This window comes from Choristoneura fumiferana, chromosome 15 (assembly GCF_025370935.1).
Source record: "Choristoneura fumiferana chromosome 15, NRCan_CFum_1, whole genome shotgun sequence".
NCBI lineage: Eukaryota > Metazoa > Arthropoda > Insecta > Lepidoptera > Tortricidae > Choristoneura > Choristoneura fumiferana.
The window spans coordinates 1733394-1755941 of NC_133486.1; the positions used below are offsets into that span (position 1 = coordinate 1733394).

The following is a 22548-nucleotide window of genomic DNA, read 5'->3' on the forward strand; positions in this document are numbered from 1 at the left end:
GCAACTTTTTGACACGATATTCCCACGGGATACCTAGGGATAAAATCTTGAAATAACAACCGCTGGGCTTAGAGCCATGAAATTTAGTGTGTAGGTAGCTAAACCTCTGAAATAACACATAAGCTACTATTTATTCCGATATTCCCACGGGATAGGGATAAAATCTCGAAATAATAACCGCTGGGCTTAGAGTCATGAAATTTGGTATGTAGGTAACTGGACATCTGGAATAACACTTAACTGACTTTTTGACCCGATATTCCCACGGGATAACTAGGGATAAAATCTCGAAATAACAACCACTGGGCTTAGAGCCATGAAATTTGGTATGTAGGTAGCTGGACCTCTGGAATATCACATAGGCTACTTTTTATTCCGATATTCCCACGGGATAGGGATAAAATCTCGATGTAACAACCGCTGGGCTTAGAGGCATGAAATTTGGTATGTAGGTAGCCGGACGTCTGGAATAACACATACGCTACTTTTTATCCCGATATTTCCACGGGATAGTTTTGTAACTAAGGGACCCCATACATCCGTGTATTATTGTTATTATTATTTTGTATTTTTTTCTTTAATTGTATACTTACTGTAGTTTTTAAGTATTTTATTTGTACTTATTTTATTTTGAAAAAATGACTTTCTGCCAAGCTTTTTGCGGCGCATTCTTCTTGGCAATGATGGTCTTTCCGAAAGTGCTGGTATTTAAAAAAATGACGTGTAAAAGTGCCCATTGCGGCCTATTTACTGAATAAATGATATGAATTTGAATTTGGATAGGGAAAATTTTTGAAATTTTAGCACTGGGTTTAGAGTCTTGAATTTTGTACAGTTATTCACAACACAACCTCAATGAAGACCACGATATAAATTTTGGAAATTTCCAGGGGAATTTTGTAAAATCCCGAAAATTTCAATTGCAACTACCAGACCGAATAGTTTACGCGTGCGAAGCCGCGGGTAAAAGCTAGTAATATATTATTATTGTAATGAACGTACGTAAGTCGCTTCCCATCTTTGACATAGTTCAACTTCTGCAGATCAGGCGGCTCAGGATTCAGCCACATGTATTTGGACATCGGTGGTCTGGCGTACGGCAAAGAGTCTTCCTTCGATATGAAGAACACCTTTGAACAAAAATAAAGATACAGCCGTAACACTAATTTTGGGTTTGAAAATATCTTTGTTCAATTTAGACTATAACAAGCGTTTGTGAATGTCGAAAAAAAAATTACCACCGGTTCGGAAAAACCTCTGTTGAGAAGAATCCGGCCAGAAACTCAACAAGGTATAATTTTTTTAAACAGATTTACAATATTATTGAATGATATATTACATCACAAGCATCGCAAGTTTTGTGTATGTTACGCTCGATCACCGTTGATAAAAGAGTAAGTTATCTTCATTGCATCAATGTCACCATATTAAAAGACTGTCTGCATTCGCTTGTAGTGCGGTCTAACTCCCTTCTAGAACTTAGAAGCTCTTTTTTCACGCATTTTTGTGACGAAACTTTTGTGTTTGTTATATTCGGTTACCGTGTAAAAGAGTAATCTTCGTTGCATCAATGTCACCATTAGGAGACTGTCTGAATTCACTCGTTGCGCGGTCTAATCCTTCTAGAACCTGTGGGTCAAGGTTTAGAAGCTCTTTTTTCACGCAGTTTTTCGTTATTTATTAAACTGCTTTTTCTATGTGTGTCAATTCTTGTTTAGTGAATTCAATTAGTGCTTCTGTGGCCTGACACTTGACGAAACTTTTGTGTATATTACGTTCGGTCACCGTGTAGTAGAGTAATATTTTTTCATTGCATCAATGTCGCTGTTAGGAGACTGTCCGCACTCGCACGTAATGCGATCGAATTCTAGAACCTGTGGCTCAAGGTTTAGAAGCTCTTTTTTCACGCGGTTTTTCGTCAATTATCAAACTGCTTTTTCTATGTGTGTCAATTCTTGTTTTGTAATTTAAATTCGTGCTTCTGTGACCTAATTCTTAACGTAACGTATTTATCTTCTTTGCATCAATGTTGTCACCATTAGGAGACTGTCTGCACTCGCACATAGTGCGATCAAACCCTTCTAGAACCTGTTGTGGCTCAAGGTTTAGAAGCTCTTTTCTCACGCTATTCGTTATTTTATCCATAATTTCAACGTGTGTTAATTCTCATTTTTCAATTTCGATCTCTGCTTGTGCTTCTATGGGCAGATATTCGACGAAACTTGTGTATATTACGTTCGGTCACCGTTGGTAGAACAGCAGCATTTCCTCGTTGCATCAATGTCACCATTAAGAGACTGTCTGCATTCGCACATAGTGCGGCGCGGCCTAATCTTTCTAGAACGATGGGTTCAAGGTATGGAATTAATTTTTTCACGCTATTGTGCGTTATTTTATCTACATTTTCAACGTTTGTCAGTTCTTGTTTTTCAAATTCGATCACTAATTCTATAAGCAGATACTCGACAAAACTTTTGTGTATGTTACGTTCGGTCACCGCTGGTTAAAGAGTAATATCGTCACGTCACTACTTTGAAAAAATCATTATCATCATCATGTCAGGCGAAAGACGTCCACTGCTGGACATAGACCTCCCTCAAGGCTCTCCACTCAGACCGGTCTTGTACTTTGAAAAAATATCTAGCTAAAAAAATTGGCATTGGTCGCCAGCCCCAGCTTTGCTGAGCTCGATAGATCAGCGCTGATTTTCAGACAGGCCGCCAAGGTGGTTGATTGTAGCCCTTGCTTGAAGATACTACATACATATAGCAAACAAAAGAAAGTTAAAATGACTAAAGTGTGTTGGTAGTTGGCAATGCACAAATTGTGAACCAACACACCAAAGCAGCAACTGCAGCTGCTGTGTGCATTGTGCCAGCCGTACTTCATACTGTAGGAACCATTCACATGGCACTTATTTCTGGGTTTATCACTGTCTTTCAAATTTATATTGCTAATCGCACTGTCAAATATTCTATTGGAAAATGATTTTACTAAGTACTTATCAAAATATCTTTATTTAAAATTATTAAAGTTTTCAAATCCACATTGTTATGATGATTGTCCGAATCGGTTCTTCATAGTCTAATTGAAAATATCTCTATGTTTTTTTACAACAGCTACGACTGAAAGGTCTACAACACTAGTAGGTCGTACATAGATGAGGATAATTAGCCGATGCACCTACCTTGGCCGTCTTGTCGTGCTCCATGATGGACTTGTAGGCGCCCCAGGCCGCGGCCCCGGTGCCTACTATCAGGTACTGCACGCACGCCGGCAGGTCCAGGAACGAAGGCGGCCGCCGGGTCACTCTCACAGGCTGCCCTGTTGCACAATACGGTATTGACAACTCCTAAATTTGCCACATCATATACGATTATATTATCCTATATGATTATTCAGCATGCTTAATAATCATATCGGATATGGCAAATTCAACATGATTAATAATCATAAAGGATATGGCAAATTCAACATGATTAATAATCATACAGGATATGGCAAATTCAGCATGATTTATAATAATCCAGGATTTGGCAATTTCAGCATGATTAATAATCCGGGTAGGTACTGCCTGTTCGCGACGTAACGTTTGGCAACCGGTTTCATTTCGCAACTTTTCATTTTCAACTATAAAACTGCATATCCTTATTTATGCCAAAGATGTGAAACACTGCGTCAGATATTAGTCCATTATATTGATCTTTTTCAATTCTCTTTACCTGTTTTCGCTTAATTGACCCTATGGAAGTAATATGTTCAAATTTCGTTTTTATATTTGTCCTTATAGAGGAGAGCCAACTCTATCAAACACCTGGTACTTTGGTAAGTAGATGCTTTCAGACCATAAGTCACTGTTTGCAGCTGGAGACAAACTATAGGTTTGTTTGGATCATCCCGCCACAAGATGTTCTGAAGAGCTGTGTGGTGACTGTTTATGTAAACTTGTCGAAACATTTTTTCGATATCGCACATTAATGTGTAACGGTAAGTCCTGAATGTGGTAAGTACATCAAACAGCTCACTCTGAACTAAAGGTCCATTCAACATGAGATCATTAAGTGATACATCATTTCGCGTGTTCATGCTCCCATTAAATACTACTCGCAACTTTGTTGTTTTCCTATCTTCGTTTAACACGGCATGATGCGCGAGAAAGTAAACGGGGTCATTATAGACATCATAATCAACTATTTCAACTATTTTAGCATGTCCCAGTGATATATAATAATTTATGAATTTCTTATACTGTTGAAAGTAGTATGGATGAGATTTAAACTTTTTTTCTAATGCATAAAATCTCTGAAGTGCAGCTGAGAACGAATCCCCAATTTGAATCTCATGTAATGGCTCTTTCAGGGGCATATCTACATAAAACCTATTAATGTTCAATCATGTATTTAACACGTAGAATGCTATTAAATAAAATGATGATTCTTGGCATGACAAATATCGCTAGATGGCGTTAGTATCGTGAGGTGGCTTTGACGTTACAGTCTTTGATTGGCTCATTCAGTTATTTAGCCAATCACGAGTAATTAGATCTCTTCCCCGAAATCGATAATTCCGCGTAGCAAAATTTCCATTCGTATTTTTCCCCACTCGAATTTATTTTCGTTCGCGTTTTTCCCCATTCTTAAATTTACACCAGACGTATTTAATCCATACATAATTTTTCCATTCGCATATTTTCCCACTATATTTATTTATCAATAGTTTCTTTTCTTGACGGGATTTTTAACCATTCGCATGTTTTACGACTTTTTTCTCAATAGGCAATCCATTACGCCTTATGCCGACGGAACCCCGCTTCGCGGGGCTCCTATTTCTGAGCGGTTTGCCCTTCGGGCATCTGAAGATACCTAACTAACCTAACCTACCTCTCCGTTTGTGTGGTTAAATATGCGAATGGAAAAATTATGTATGGATTAAATACGTCTGGTGTAAATTTAAGAATGGGGAAAAACGCGAACGAAAATAAATTCGAGTGGGGAAAAATACGAATGGAAAGTTTGCTACGCGGAATTAACGAGTTTGGGGAAACGATCTAATTACTCAATTTAATAGATGGTGTACATGAATACATGCCATCCTACACCAGTTCAACTTATTAAACCGTGAAATAATATACAATACAATAACAATATTGCCAGTGTCTAGTAGGTTTTGCCGTTGTACGGTAAAAATTCTAGAAAACGAAATATAAGATGTCATGGTGGATGAACGATGACAGCGCGAATACTATTTCTGTTTTTATTATTATTATTCTTATCCATGTCACTTCACGTCATGTAATGTCACGAATAAATGTTTTCTTTCTTTCTTTCTTTCAAATATCTTGTTGGAAGTACGATTTTTTGGTAACGCCAGAGACAAATTTGGTAACGCAGGAGATGCCCAAAGTGTCAGTAAAATAGTTGATTGGCCCAAATGTCAAATTTAACAAACGGGCCTCAGGACACTAGCACCAACTAGCTCACAAGAACCCTCATTCGAATTTTGTAGCACAGCTTTTTCTTTTCTGGTTTATCAATGTATTCTAATTACGGTAAAATATAACAAAATTAGAATATACATTTGGTCTGTGACATTTATTGTAGTCGTAAAACTGCTTTTGTGAATAAAATGAACGTTTATTGACAAATATTCTGTTGTTTCACTTGTCTCCAAAACATAGCAATTAAGAAACTTAAGAGGCTGTTTTACCACACATTAAATTATATGTGATGGATACGTGTGATGCCGTCTCTGTTTATTTGGACAAAACAAACAGAGACAGCATCATATTTTCACACATGGAAACAGGCCCTAGAAGTGAGAAATGAGTATAGGATAGGGTGGTTAAACCGACGCCGTAAAATTATTTTTGACCTATTTTTGCAAGCTTACTCGTAGTTACTTGGACCTGCGTGCAAATTGCATTACATTGCGAGGCCGTAAAGCGAACGAGTCTGAAGTGGCCAATCGAGCGCCGCGATGTAATACAACTTCATTATTTTTCTGTAGGTCACAGAATATATAATAGTACTAACGTAACGTGTAGGTCTAAACGATTTTTTAGAATTTATTAAGAGCGTTTATACCTGCTGAGCTGGCAACGTTGCATTTTTGTTAGTTTTTCTCGATTATTCCATAAAAATTGAATGAAAATTAAAAATGTAGTCTGATAAAACTCTTCTTAATATATAAGGTTAAATGTGTCTACTCCAATAATTATTCGTGTTAGACTCTTAAATTCCTTAAAAACGAACAAATGTTTATTAGCGGTTTTTAATGAAAATAAAAGTTTATCACGAATAATTATTGGAGTAGGTAGACACATTAACTTATATATTGAGAAGAGTTCTATCGACCACATTTTTAATTTCCATTATTTTTTTATGGAATAATCGAGAAAAACTAACAAAAATGCAACGTTGCCAGCTCAGCAGGTATAAACGCTCTTAACTGTCAGTGAGCTCACAATAGCGCGCGTAAGTCTCGAGCTTTCAAACAGTAGGTAGTTGCAGCAAAATAAGATCCCAAAAATCGTCGATTTCACAACTGTCCATGCTCTCCCCTACAATCCTATGCACGCGAGACGCGACGCGCGCAGCTAGCGCTGCTCATACTATTCTTAACCCCCGACACAAAAAGAGGGGTGTTATAAGTTTGACCGCTATGTCTGTTTGTGGCACCGTAGCTCTTAAAAGGATGGACCGATTTGAATGCTTTTTTTTAAATTGAAATCAGGTTTTCTAGCGATGGTTCTTAGGCATGTTTTATCAAAATCGGTTCAGCCGTTTTTGAGATATTGAACTTTGAAGTGACAAAGTCGGGAGTTTTCCAACTTTTTGTTTGTTAGGCAGGCTATTCAATGAGGGCTATCGCGAATGAATTGGCCGCTAGAGGCGCTAGTGTAGCGTGAGGTCTCCGAAATGTCAAATCTCATAGTAGGTATTTGGGTGAGCTACGCGGGTTTATTTATAATTAGATTTTTTTGTGAATATTTTGCATTACCTGAAATTAATTATGGCAATTATGCGTTACGGGGCAATGAATGTCTGTGTTTTGAGACAGTTTTGTCTTTTGGAAACTTTTGTCCTCCCTTTTTTTTCGAACAAAACGGGACTAAGCAACACTGTGGTTGCTGGATATTTTTGTGGTACGGTTTTAAGGTGTTTTAAATATGATTTTAATCTAAATTTTGTTTTAACACCCGTAATAACAGACTCTGAAAACCACACTTAATAACCTCACGCAACAGCGCGCCATCTAGTGAGACAAAAAACGATAGCCCTCATTAGCGTCCACCCGCTCCGTGCAAACCGCATTAGCTAGCGTAAGCTCTAAAAACGTCCAGTCCAGGCCAGAGGCCGTATATTGTCTAACGGTCTAATGTCTGACACTCGCGATCGCAATGAAATGACAGTTTTTGTATGCGAAATCTGTCATTTAATGAGGGCTATCGTTTTTTGTCTCACTACATGGCGCACTGTTGCGTGAGGTTTTTAAGTGTGGCTTTCAAAGTCTGTTATTACGGGCATGAAAACAAATTTTAAATTAGAATCATATTTAATACACCTTAAAACCGTACCATAAAAATTTCGAGCATGTCACAGTGTTGCATAGTCCCCGTTTTGTTCGGAAAAAAGGGAGAACAAAGGTCTTTCGGAAGAAAGACAAAACTGTCTCAAAACGCAGACATTCATTGCCCCGGAACGCATATTTGCCATAATTAATTTCAGATATTGTAATAGCTCACCCAAAAACTATGAGATTTGACATTTCGGAGACCTCACGCTACACTAGCGCCTCTAGCGGCGAATTCATAACGCCAGTAACGTTAGGCAATACGGCCTCAGGTGAGGTCTACGTAAGGGTCTCACACACAAGGGTCCACAGCTATTGACGCGGAATCAGAGGGCCTACTCCGAAGTTCGAAAATAGAAGCTCGTATCGTACCGTCCCTTTCGCTCTCGTATTAAATAGTAGGTATAAGTGTCAAACCGAACGACAGGAACTTCGATTTTCGAACTTCGTAGTAACCCTGCAGCTTTAGCCAATCAAAACACGCTTTATGTTCTTTTAGTACGGTAGTAGGTAGTTAAGCTATTAATTTATTGTATTTATTTGCTTAGTTTTTTATTAAAAAAAAAATTTTAGGGTAAAGAATGTAGTGCCTAATTTAGGGTAATTTCGCATAGCGTTAGAATAAAAAAATATCTGAGGTGGCAACACTGTCGGTCGGGTGCCATCAACAACCAATATCATCAGGACTAACCAGTAAATTATACTTACATACTGGCTTGCTGGCTCCTGATTTCGCTTTTAGATCGGTGTATACCCAATACTTGTATATCTGAAAGAAATATGTTTGTAAGTCTTTAAATTGCTCGGGAATATTCCTCACAGACCCCTGCCAACTGTACAGGTCTCCCCAAACCTATCAACGCGTAATCGACTTTAGCCCATCAAAAACTTATGTCTACGCAATAAGAGCGAAAAAGACGTCAAACGCGAAACCAGACGACGTTTACCGACGGGAAGACGAATTTTCGCTCTTAAAGCGTTTTTTGGTCGGCTTAAACTGATTCCGCATCGATAGATGCGAAGAGACCCTAAAGCCCGGGTTTGCTAGGATTAGCGGCGCCGTCGCACCGCGGCCGCAACACAGCGGTGAATGACGTCACCAGAACGTTGTCCATGCAAACGAAATGGCGCGGTTTCCTAGAGAACGGCAATTGACACCGCTCTCTAGGAAACCGCGCCATTCCGTCCACATAGACAACGTTCTAGTGACGTCATTCACCGCCCCATCACGGCCGCTATACATGACGGCACCGCTAATCCTAGGAAACCAAAGCTTAAGGGCCTACGCTAGCTGGCGCGGGTGCACGGCGCAGTTAGCGCTACTCATACTATTTTCAATACTTCCACCTGAAGGCCTACTCCGAAATTCAAAAATCGAAGTTCGTATGGTACCGTCTCTCTTACTCTCGTATTTAAATAGTATAAATGTTAGAGGGACCAACGACACGAACTTCCATTTTAAAATTTCGTAGTAGCCCTGCTGCTCCGTCCATGCAAACCGCGTCAGCTAGCGTAGGCAATACGGTATTTGACTATTTTTGTATATGTTTTATAAATTAAAACTACACAATGCCTGCCATCGAATAGAAAATCAATTTTTAAGCTACCTTTACAAATAACAAAGTTATAAAGGTTTGAAATTCAAGATTAGACAGAGAAAGACATACTGGCATGTGACGTCACACGCCAGTACCGCCATACTTTGCTGCATAGAGAAAAGCGTTTGAGAAAGAGACAGGTATACAGATTTTTAAAAAAATCACTATAAACCCAATTTTCAACCGATTTAAATTTTCTCTTCGGTAAACACTATCTGTTTATCTATATTTTCAGAATAATATTAAGATATGGCTAAATCAGGAGTTGTCAAATACCGTATTACGGTCTACATCCTGTAACAAATATAGCTAATGAAGATTGTACAGTCACCAGCACCAATATCTGACACAATAAAGCGTGCATAAATATCTGACACGGCTATTTCTAGGGCCGGCGGGACCTGTCAGATATTTTTACATGCTCCGCTGTGGTAGATATTAACACTAACTGTCCGTGCATTACATGTAATGCAAACTAGCTCGTGCCAAGTCTACGTGACGTCAGAAATGTATGATTCCGTACCATTTGTGCATTACCTGTAATGCACGGACGTATCGACCGGACCCATGACAGTGGCGAAAGCATGGGACAGTGGAAGGGTTAGTGCATATGCCTGTAGTAACTGACCAGGCCCAATGTAGTCATGAAGGCGGCGGTGACCCAGACGTAGATCCAGGGGAACGGCTTGCGGGGCACGGGGGGGCAGGGCTCCGGCGGCGGCACCGGCAGTGCGGAGCACGGGGCCTTCTTCGCGCAGTCGATCATCGGCTGAAACCCGGCGGACCCCCAGTAGCACATTTACTTCGGAGGCCTTAAGCTGCCAGTTCCCAGACAAGCCAGCGACGCTGGCCTGGTCCGTGTTCTATAACGCATTCAGTGCCACCGACGCACTTAAGCGTTTTCGGAACTTCGCCCGGTGCCGCTGTCATAATTATTCATGAACTTTGAATGCACATGTGCGTCGGTGGCACCTGTGGAAGTCAGGTGGCAGTGAATGCGTTAGATGAAGTCCAACTGAATTCATTATATTGCTACATGACTTGTGGGTTGTCTTGAAAAATAGGCTGGCACTCTTTTCCCGCCAGAGCTGGCAGCCAGCGTCAATCTGTTTACACGAGGCCAATAAGGCCGCGTTTCCAACAGAGATGTGAGAGGAATGTGTTTTTCATTAAACAATAGAATCGCTTCATTTACTTCGCCTCGCATAGCACACAGCTCTAGATGAAATAGTTGAGCGGAGCGAGGATAGGCGAGTAAAGCGTTTGCATGAGTAACAGCCCTCACAACGCATCCTCGCACATCTCTGTTTGAAACGTAGCCTAAGAAGCCAGTGATTCGTTCCTGATTCGTCATATTCCTGATTCGACACTTTCCTAACTGCTCATATTCCTAACTCGTCATATTCCTGATTCGTCTAATTATTAACTCGTCATTGTACACAGTCAAATGAAATTACGAACACGTGCTTACAGTCGGTTAGGTTAAGGTTTTATTTATATAAGTAATAAGTGCCCCGAATCGGTTATGGGTGGTCATAAAAAATAACCTTAACCTAACCGACTAAGATTTTGTCGAATAAAAACTGATCTGTTTCTGGCACTGTATTATGTTCTTATGAGATCAGAGGATTTAAATATTATAATTAATTTTGTGCAGGCAAATGTGCATGGATGTGTAAGGAATATGACGAATCAGGAATATGACCAGTTAGGAAAGTGTCGAATTAGGAATATGACGAATCAGGAACGAATCAAGCCAGTGCTGGCTGCCCGTGGAACTGGCTTCGTCTAAACCCAGCTTAAAAGCAGCGGACAGCAAAACGGGAAGTGGAGCGGTAAGAGTATTCTTGTCCATTGCGTGCCAGACACCTTAATCGCATAGAAGTTACCAGCTAGCACCGCAGCACGCAATGAACAGAGAAGAATTAATTTTGATACCACGATATTCAATACCATACCAGAACCTTAATCCCGACGAAGCGGCCACGTTGTACATATAGCCACTTACCATAGAATAGAACATTACTTGCCTAAAGTCCGTGTACTAGTGACGTTCAGTTAGGACAAAAATATCTTCTCGTGCCACGAAAAAGTTTTATCATAAGATAACTCAATCGGATATTATTACGTGGAATGGAATGCTTACCTACTTAAAGTACAGTTAAATCTACAATGCGCGTAGCAGCGTAGTGGTCGAATACTTTGCCGCGTGATACGGAGATAGGGCTTGCATTGTCATCCAAACTACATTTCCGTACAAAATTTAAAGTCGATGCCATCAACCGTTGAGGAGTTCCAGTTCCACAGGACGGAACTCCTCATTGGTTTAAGGCTTCGACTTGAAATTTGAGGCTTAACAAAATTCTTGACCCATGAACATATAAACTACGTCCTCATGATTTTTGTCATTCATTCATTCATTAAGCCATACAGCGAAGTCCGGCAAACAGTAGGTAAAAGCCGAAAAAAATGCTAGCAGTGAATTCAGCACACGGAAACAGAGGTGAAGCCTCAAACTGGACAACAGCAAGCAGCGGCGTGTTGAGTGTTTTTTTTTTTTGTTCATTGCGTGTGCAGCGAGCGCCTCGGCCGCGCAATGAATAAAGAAAACATGGTCACTGCTCCGCTGTCTGCTAGCGTCCAGTCCGCCGCGTAACAGAAACAAAAATGTCATGCAAACAAACGCAAGGCACCGAAATGGTTACCCCCAGCTCAGTTCAGAAAGGAAAGGATTCAAGGTCAATAAAAAAACGTGAAAACATTAACAGTAGGAAAGGGAAAGGGAAAAGGGAGTCATTGATTCTTGAAGGAAATGCACATGATGACATTTTAATTCCTCCTAATTACTCCAAATAGATAAAACTATAGATAAACAAAAAACAACTAATAAACAAAGTTTTATTATCTATACCATGCGACACTCGAACCATAAATATCACTTTTCAATTTTTATCAGAAATCAGAGCTCCCGCAGTTACGCCTCTTTTTCCGCCGTGGCGACGGCACCTGTTACGGTTGACAGCTCATTTTCCTCTTTCTCGGCCTGTTCCAGCAAGGTCATGCGGTCCAACGGTTTCCACGGCTCATGGAAGGCAAATTTGTACTTATTCCTCCCGTGGTAACCGAGTCTCGGAATAGCTTCGCCCAGGGGATCAGCCAGCTGCTTCTTAGTCGGCTGTTCTTTCCAGTAATCAGGATGGACGACAGGAGAGTTTTGGAACAAATCCCTGAGCGGGGCAAAATTGGGGTCGGTGCCGAAAGTTACGCAAGCGTTTTTGAACAGCTCAGCCGCGTCCGTGGGAAGCTCCTGTTGAAAAAAAACTGTGTACATTCACGAGGCTCTCCCCCCGATGTTTCAGTGCGTTTACGAAATTCAGGACCTTCGTTTCTCAATAGAAATGGATTGGGTACCTGAACGACTGATGGTTAGGTCATCAATTTTTCCTGATCTGGTCACGAACGTAGTGGATCTGCACTTTGAGTGCATCGACAGTTGACATGGGTGTCCTTCCTCTGCCTTTCTTGGCTTTGTTGAGGAGGTTCTTCAGCATGGTGAAGAAGCCTTCTTGCTGGGTGTCGTCCTCCTTGGCAGCAGGCGGCATCCCCTGTGGCGCAGCACTCTGCTTTTGCCCCAAGACACCCGGCTCTTCGCCGGTCTGCTGGCCAGGCCCCGTGGTCGTGAACACAACTCCCGTCCACTGATGAAGAAAGCACAAGCTGGGTTTCATTAGATATTTAATGTATCAACGAGAGGCTCTGATTTCGTCTAACGCACTTTAAGAAACATCGGGAGGTCGCAAGGTTAAGATAAAAAAGAATGTAGTAACTAAACGTACTTCATGTTTTAAACTTTCATCATTCGCTCAATTAATACTACACCCCGGTATTTCGTTAACACTAGACAGAGACAGAGTCAACTCGTGACCACGGCCGCTGCAGTACGTTTTGACTTTCTGCCAATTTTCTTTCGACGCATTCTTCTTGGCAATGATAGTCTTTCCGAAAGCGCTGGCAGTTTAAAAAGTACCATGAAAAAGAGGCCTTTGCGCCTTGCGCCTCCTTTCAGAATTAAACTTTTTATTTTTGAACTTCGTGGTAATTTTAGTTTAGCAATAGGTAGGTATATCGAAGTGAACAAATCCCGGGTGTGGTATCAATGATAAACGTACCTACTTTATTAGAAGATAAAATAAAAGCATTTAGTAATAGTTACACGCTTGTTTTTTATTTACCTACTTAAACCTAACTGCATGCACTTTGAGCTTAGGCTGAGTTAAGAAACGGCGGGAATCGCGCGGTTTTAGCACACCGATTCTTTCTCCAGAAGGGCTACTCCGAAACTCGAAACTCGAAGTTCGTGTCGTGCGGTCCCTCTGACACTTATACTATTTAATACGAGAGCGAGAGGGACCGCACGACACGAACTTCGAGTTTCGAGTTTCGGAGTAGCCCTGCTGTAATACGCAGGAAAAATACGGTGTGCTCAAAACCGGTGTCTGAACGCAGCCTTAGGGTCCCACAGTAGAGTATAATACTATCTTATCTATCTTGTTTTAACCCTCGGCGAAGTAGTGCGGTATTTGCATAGCTTGACCGCACGGCTTTGCGGAAGGGCAAATCAAGAAACGCTAGCTGACCCGGTTTGCACGGAGCTGGTGGACGTCTAATGAAAAACATTGAAATAATATGAGCGGCGCGCGTCGCGTGCGACGGATTTTACCTGAGGGGTTACTACGAAATTCGAAGTTCATATCGTACCGTCCCGCTGACGCTAATACTATTTCATACGAAAGTGAGAGGGACGGTACGATACGAACTTCGTAGTAGCCCTTCTGCATCCGGCTTGCAGGCGTACGCCCGCTCCGTGGACTCGCGCCAGCTCGCGTAGGTCCTTATTTTAACACGTTGGCTGCCATTAGGTGTTGTTTTTTTAATATTGTTTTACGGACTATTTTGAGGGATTAACTAACCCGCAAAAAAATATAACAAAATACTAAATTGTCAATGTCAATCCTAGCAAGCTGTTATGTCCATAATACAACCGCAGTTAGCGTAGATTATTTAACTGCTATGCTTATTTTAAGACTGCCGTTCGCGGATAATAGGTAAAAATGTACAGTCACCAGAATTAATATCTGCCACAGCGAAGCGTGTTAAAATATCTGACACATCCTTCCGACCCTAGCAATAGAGTCGTGTCAGATATTTATGCACGATTGTTGTGTCAGATATTGGTGCTGGTGACTGTACCTACATAAACATTCTTGTACGAAAATAGGGTTGGCATATCAATAAAAAAAATAGTGAATTGTTTTCAGTGGTAAGTCATACAGTGACACTGCGGTTCTCAAATATTGCAAATAGGCTCTCTATAAGGGATCATTTATTATTATTCTCCTTTCTGCTTCAGATTAGTAAGATCAATTTCCCAAAATCGTTATTTCCTAGTAGCAAAATTTCCGTTCGCATTTTTCCCGAATGCTTTTTTCACACTATGGTTTTTTACTGAAGCTTATTTTCACAGTAGCGTTTTTTTCCAATCAGAATCGACACAGACATAGCTACTTTTTTGTAGTTTTGGCCCTTCGGGCCGATTCAAACTTAACATAGCCTAAACCTACATTTGGGAAAAAATGCGAACGGTAATTTTGCTACTAGGAAATAACGATTATGGGATATTGATTTAACAAACCCAGCGCAGCTCTAGTGGAAACAGCTCAGCGGAGCAACGATAGGTATAGTTAGTGCCACGAAAGTTGGAAGTAAATGATTACACACACAGCTACAAAAAAACTGATTGCACAAAAAGAATGAATGAAATGAATGAGTTAATGTCATAATCCTGCTGTCATTATACGACATGCTGTAGCTGTGAGTGTAATCATTTACTTCAACTCTCGTGGCATTACCTATAAATTAAGCGTTTCTATTGGCTAAAGAAAAATACGTTACATTCCTCGCACATCTGTGGAAACGCTGTCTTTAGCAGGCGCGGATCCAGCCGAAATCGGCCAAGTGGGAGTCGTAGTAAGACGCGCTCATGAACGTCATGAACAATTTTTGGAAATGTGGCGTCATAAGTCTATTAGGGTTGTGGGCATGCCCATCGTGCCCACAACGGCGGATCCACCCTTGGTCTTTAGGCAAATTATGCAGCAATGAAGATTAGTTAGCAATTACCTTCGCCTCGCCGCCTGGCAACGGAGGCACCACTATTTCGGGCACCTTGATCCTATAGGGGTCGTAGTTGACAGGCTGGGGGTCCCTGGGGCACTCGCAGCGCCAGGAGGGGGGCGGGGGGTCGGGCTTGGGCCACGGTTCGATGTTCCTGTTCTCTGTTTGGGGCACGTTACTACACCCCTTGTCCTTGGAGCAGCAAGCCTTGTGAGTTCCTGTTGGCGAATCCCGCTAATATTTTAAATGCGAAAGTTTGTAAGTCTTACCTCTGTATATCTAAACCGCTGAACAGATTTAAATGAAAGGCTATACCCGTGTAAGGGAACAAAATATGCCCCTGACGTTATTAGCCAATGAATATATCCTATGTATTGGTAATAATGCTAGTTATTAATCTGCCAAGTTTTATCTCATAATTATTGACTGACGATGTCACTTGAAAGTTTTTTTTACTTTTCTAAATATCTTGAAAACTACTGGTCCGTTTCTTTTGTGATTAACGTATGTTGTTAATGGCATGAAGAGGAATAAATTCGCAACACACAAGACGTCTCTAGGTCAACATTAACTTGGTCATTTTTGATGTCAAATATTTCAAACTTTTTTTTTTTGACACTTGTGAGTGAGTCAGCGACACCCATTTTTTTACACTGATGTGACATCTCTTTCCGTACAAATATATATTGGTCTGAAATCAGTCGGCTTGGAGCAACATGGTGATATTTTAAAAAACTTTAGGTGCCTAATAGTACAGGATAGTCAATCCCTAGAATGTACTCCATAACGGACTATAGGTACGCTTAAATAATCTGTAGAGATTTATATAAAATATCAATATAGTCGTAGTACGTGTATACCTTGGTGATGTACTAGGCCGGTATACTCAAAATTAAAAAAAATCACCATGTTGCTCCAAGCCGATTGATTTCAGACCAATATATATTTGTACGGAAAGAAGATGTCAGTGTGATTTTTATTGAAAAACAATATAGTAAGGACCACAAAAAGCCAAGGTCCAATCAGGATTGAAGAAGCAAAAGAATATAGCGATTTACATTGTTTTGGTTTTATAAGTAAGTAATACTAAGCGTTTTTCAATAAAAAAAAGACTCGTCAAGATTGTTTATCCTTTTCTAATCCCATTTTCCCACTAATATCATACCTAAATGCGAGCGTTTGTCTGTTCTTCACGTGTAAACCGCTGAACCGATGTAGATGAAACGCGGTCTACAGATAGTTTGAGTAGCGGGGAACATGGGATTAGTTTTTATCCCGGCTAATTGCTTAGTTCCCGCGGGACAGTGAAAATAATTCTACGCGAAGTGCGAACGGAGTCGCGGGCAACAGGCTAGTGTTAAATAGATGGTAGGTATAGGTAGAGACATTCACGATGACGCGTGCCGTGGTTGTTATTACAATGCTAATGTTTAATTTTGACAAAATCACGCGTCTTCGTGGATGGCACTAGGTATACTGTAGACTCACCGAATCCGGCAATAAAATTCTTCAGGTTACTGTTGGTTATGTCAAAGACATTAGGGGAGAGATGCCTCGCGTGGCAACAACATCTTATCGGGTTGCCCAACATTTTGTAATCTGAAGTTTTGAGAATAAAAACGGTAACACAGAATTTTTTTAGGATTTACTAAGTATTATTTTTAATTTGTTTTAGGTGAGGTCAAAAAGTTTGTCGGCATTTTGAAAGAATCACGAAAATTTCTTGACGTTTGTTTGAAAATCGAATAAGGCGGATGGATTTGGTTTTTTTATTTTTAAACGGCGGGTGTTATTAAATTTATCGAAAGGTTGTCGTTGGGTTGTCGAAAGGTTATAATCTCTTTGGTTATCATTTATAATGTTAAATACATAAATACCAAATAAATACTTATTATTATAAAGCGGTTAATATTACGAGCCGAGCAGCAATGGTAATATTTAGAGAGAAAGAAACAAAAAATACATTTATTCGTGACAACGTGGGATAAAAATAAACAAGAAAAAAATGCTCATGACATGAAATGGTCCTAAGTCGGTAAACTGGAGGTGTTGCGAACGGCGCTGCAGGGCTACTACGAAACTCGAAGTTCGTGTCGTGCGGTCACTCTGACACTTATACCATTTTATGCGAGAGCGAGAGGGACGGTACGATCCGAACCTCGTGTTTCGAGTTTCGTAGTAGCCCTGCTGATCTTCTTTTCTGTTCATCTAAATTAAACACAATAAAAAACAGTGAACCCACAGATTACAACACACACACACACACACACACACACCAGTATTACAATGATTACCCAAATAGGCATAGGCCAGTCTCCTTTACCCTTTTGGGTAAAAAAAAAAGAAACAAATTTGTCGTTGAATTTATGTGGGCTCATCTTGGGCTCCTCAATCCGTCACCAGTGCTGCCAACGTAGGCTATTTGTCGCCAATTGGCTACTCAAATTGGAAATCGGCGACGTAAAATTCTAAATGGCGACTGGTCGCCTGTGGGTCGCCTTTTAGGCTACTTGAAGGACAAGGTCCTCATAGTACTTGAACGAAAGAATCATAATCGCAATAATGTACGACATGATAATCCGAAGCATTATTGCTTCCGATTATCATGCCGTACTTTATCATGGTCGCGCATTATCAGGGCGTACAAAATATTGCGCGCGCTGTAACGTACGTAGTGATAATGTACGACGTGATAATCTGAATCCAATCGATTCGAATGAATAGACATTTTTCGCCGCGAATCGAGCGAGCGCAGCGAGCGAGATCGATATAGTCGGAGCAGATCCGACCCGGCCGGGTTAGGTTCAATTCGTTAGGTATTTTTTTTTATTCCAATCACGAAAATCGGAAGATATAATGCTTCGGATTATCACGTCGTACATTATTGCGCGTACATAATTGGTTCCCTGCTAGTTCTGTACGGGGTGAAATAAAACTGATCTAAGTCACACAACAGTTAACATACTAATATTTTGGATAATCTTACAGCCCCTTAGAGTTATGAAATTTGATTAATATCTGATCTGGAAAAACACATAGGCTACTTTTTTAGGCGATTTCAGTTTAAATTTAGCTACATTAGGCTACCAACTAGCTGTGAAAAATGGCGATATCAGGTTCCGAGTTGTTGGCAACACTTTCCGTCACCTAACCTGTAAAGTAAGATCCGTCTTGGATCCGTCCGTCGCTTAGATAGAGGGGTCATTGAGGGGAATAATAATAAATTCTAAATTGATAACGGGTATCTGGTAGTGAAAATATAGGTTACTTTACTTGCGTTTCAGTTTCAAATTCTCCTCCGTCGATTGATGTTAGTGTGTTTTTGATGTTCTGCTTCTGCAATTCTGAAACAAAATGTACCTACATTCAGTGAAAAAAAACAGTGAGATTGAGATGTTTTGTGCAAATAGAAAACAAGGGTTCTTGGTATACTCTTTTAGATGTTATCCTGGTTAAGTAATAATGTCGCTTTTATGGTACTGTTTGTCGTCTTTGGTCGGGTCTTGTCGTCTCAATCATCACTTCTATCGCATGAAAATCGTATATGATCTTGTTATCGTAATAATTTGTGTCGGTCAAATGAGGATCAAACTATAGATCATATAATCTTCTATTGTTCGTTTTTTGGCATCAGAATATCTGGTCCCGCATTCTGTTCAGAGCTTTAAAGAATCATTCTACATAATGAACCACTGTTCAACTTCATTGTATCAATTGTAAAAGAAATTTAATTATTGTCATACTTGTACAGAGCTGTAATCTTGCTTAATTCCATATTTTCTATCGTTAGTATAGTTAAAATAGTTAAAAAAAAAGTGAAATTAATCATGATTTTACATATTTATGACAAATATATCAGTGTGATTTCTAATTATAATACAGTTTAATTAATACCACAACAACATAATACGATAGTCAACAAAAAATATTTTATGAATTACAAAGTTTTATTTTGCAAGCCTGTTCTGTCGCTGTGTTTGAGGATATCCTGAATTTGTGTGATCCTCGGTGGCAATGGCAGCCTATTCTTCACAGAATCCCAGCTCCGTCCTCGGAGCCGAGGGCTTTGATGTGCCTCCTTGAGCCTCACATCCTTATGGACGCTGCTCTTTTGACTGAGATGTACTCTTATGTACTTTTACTTTTAGCCATTTGTGGTTTAATTTTGATGTTGTTTTTTTAAGAAGTTGTTGTGTTCCGTGTCCAGGGCTCCGTCACAGGAAATGACTAAAGGAGTAAATGACGCTCTAAAGTCTTCAGCAGCATGGTCGTATTAAAAATATTGTGCAATTTCTATTAATAATTCTCAATTTACAATTTCTCAACGGTTCGCTGTTTAGCCATGAGGTCAACATATTATAATAATTCAAAAAGTTCAATTCATAGAAGATGGAAACAGTGACCTAAAGAAACACTATGGTGAAGCAGTTGACGCAGGTATCCAATTTTCTTTTTAATGCTACGATTGATTACACATTTATTGCATTTTGATGCATGAATGAACATGTCAGTTATAAAAAAAATATTTATTTATTCCAACAAAAAATTACAGCATTACAGTTTAGACACCAAAGCGCTGTAAAATTCAAATTATACAAAACAGAAATACATAAAATACATAAAAAAAACTATGAATAGTTAGGGACACCACATTACCACATTGAAATTCATAAAGACTAAAGACTTGAGCCAAGAGGGACATGATACCCCGAAAATCATATCACCGGAATGCCTGCTGCCACAACTGTCAAACCTGCACATGTAGTCTCTAAAATGATTATTACTATTTATGATACATATGATCTAACAAAAAATCAGTGAAGTGCAAAAAATCAAGGTTTTTCATATCTGCCGATGCTCATATGTACATATGTGCCTTCACTAATCCATACTAATATTATAAATGCGATAGTGTGTGTGTTTCTATGTTTGTTCGTCTTTGACGTCGAAGCGGAGCGCCGGATCGACGTGACTTTTAGCATAGAGATAGTTTATGGGCCCGAGTGACATAGGCTACTTTTTATCCCGGGAAAAAGCACAGTTCTCGAGGGAACATCGCGCGATAACCGAATTCTATGCGGGCGAAGCCGCGGGCAAAAGCTAGTATGTTTTAAAAGCCTATCATATTTTGCATTTCTAGTTTTTTCAGTAATTGAAGATTTCATTGAACAGCAAAATAAAAGCAGTTCGTTGTTATGTTACCTTTTTTATTTATTTACATCAATCAATCAAATCAGCCCACTGCTGATAAAGGCCTTCAAAATGGCATTTTCACGCCACTTTGGCCAGTCCTGTGCCAGTCACTTCCACAGGTTACCAGCGGACTGCCAGATGTCATCCGACCAACGGGGCTGGGTCTGCCCATGGTTCTTTGGCCTAATCTTGGCCACACACTCTTTATTAAAGTATGTAAACTTTGACAATATGTGATTGCAAAAGCTGCAACTTATGTGCGCCTGAAAAACTAAAGATCAAATTAAATAATTGACGACCGCTTGTCCTTCAGTACATCTTCATTGTTTTCCACCACATTTGATGTGTCATTTGATATTTGGGCATTACTGCTTCGTTTCCAGCTCAAATGAGGGCCCAGATTGTGGGTGCCTTAGTTTTGGAATCTTGTAGAGAATCTGTGTGTTGTATGCCAGCACACATCCCAGGCACTACAATTATAAAACAAATTATTTAGGCTTGATGTTTGTGTGTTACATTATTCTTACATTGAACAATGGCTCCAATGTAATTTTTAATCCTCTATTTTTTATATCAGACTTTCTTTCAGTAGTGCATAAACTGAGGAGTCTCCGTCTCCGACAAAATTTAAATATTGGACTCTATGCATCTCTTGGCTTCTCTGAAATCCTTCTTCTAGGATAACTGGCTCTATGCCCTTGGATTGGATGATTTTTTGAAGCACATGTGCTCTGGCACTAGCTTATTTTCTTTTTCATAAATGTGGCAGTGATAATGATTCATTAATCAAATAATTCATTTTGTATGCCTACAAACAGACTTTTTTTGGTTTCTTTCTCAATAATGCACGCCTAAAATATATAAGAGTTATAATTATTTTAAGAGTAGAAATGGTTGATTTGTTAGAAAAAAAGTGAATATTGGATTTCTAAAAATAAGGAACAAAAAAAAACCGAAACTGAAACATACATTCATTAATTCACAGATATGGATCTGCACACACGTTTTGGCTACGCTAATACTCGTCTAAATCCAATCACGATCACCATCGAAATACTGAATACTATTTGCATGTGTTCTTTTTCTATGGCTCAGATGATCCTTCCAACATCACCTAATAATTTCCCAGTCCGGCGAAATGCGTTTACTGATATTGTAGGTATGTCCATCTAATTTGTGATGTGAGGATTTATTGTTCTATGCTTAACAAATTTCTTTGGACAGTAGAAAGTGAAAAAACTGATGTGGAAGTTCTAAAAAAAATTAAGTGTTTTGATCGTGATGGTACCGCCATTACTTCATTTGTATACAAAAATAGGTATTGAATATACGCATATGTACAAAATCATATAAGTGAGGAGTACTAATTGTGATTAAGTCAAGAAAAAGATATTATAATTACACGGCTATGCAGCAGTCTGTTACTCAACTCAGTTTTAAGTCGCATCTTCAATATCGGTAGAAATAACCATGATAATGAAACCTACTTGTAGTTGGATATCAAACTTAAATACTGCCAACTGGCCAGAAAGCATGCCATTAGTATGTCTGCGTTTAAAAATATTAAGTGGTTAAACATACTACGTCACATACTTAGGGTGTATTACACTTGAGATTTTTCTACTTATGATTTTTCTTAAATAACGATTATCTCAAAAACGGGTTGTTATAGGACTACATGTTATACTACTTTATATACTCCAATTGGGCTCTAAAATCGATGGTTAAAATCCCTCGGGTTATTCGGGCCCACGGTGTATAATTGTGAACGCAACCGTTTATGGTCAGCGCTACCAACAAAACACGACATTGACATTGAGCTTGTCCATGTTCTCTTTGAACACGTGGTCACCACTTTACAAATTGTTAAGATGGTAAATAAAACGAGTGTTCAGTGTGTCTGCTTTAATTGTCTAAAACTCATTAGATTATTTTATCGAATTATCAGTAGCATATACCTATTTGTAGTCTTTCTTTTTTTTGAAATTCCATTTTTACACGTTCATATTTT

The 22548-nt window shown here is 39.6% G+C and overlaps 2 protein-coding genes across 2 annotated transcripts in view; both read right to left on the reverse strand.

Moving 5' to 3' along the window:
- LOC141435544 (apoptosis-inducing factor 1, mitochondrial-like) overlaps positions 1-17121 on the reverse strand; it is a 28749-nt gene extending 11628 nt beyond the window's left edge. Inside the window, exons 1-6 of the mRNA XM_074098250.1 lie at positions 16833-17121; positions 15351-15562; positions 9799-9939; positions 8281-8341; positions 3188-3324; positions 1003-1130 (exon numbers count right to left, since the gene is read on the reverse strand). Of these exons, the coding sequence (XP_073954351.1) occupies positions 1003-1130; positions 3188-3324; positions 8281-8341; positions 9799-9939; positions 15351-15562; positions 16833-16935 (782 nt within the window). The 5' untranslated portion in view covers positions 16936-17121. The remainder of the gene's footprint in view (positions 1-1002; positions 1131-3187; positions 3325-8280; positions 8342-9798; positions 9940-15350; positions 15563-16832) is intronic.
- LOC141435546 (E3 SUMO-protein ligase ZBED1-like) overlaps positions 1-22548 on the reverse strand; it is a 138072-nt gene that overhangs the window by 17861 nt on the left and 97663 nt on the right. The window lies entirely within an intron of this gene.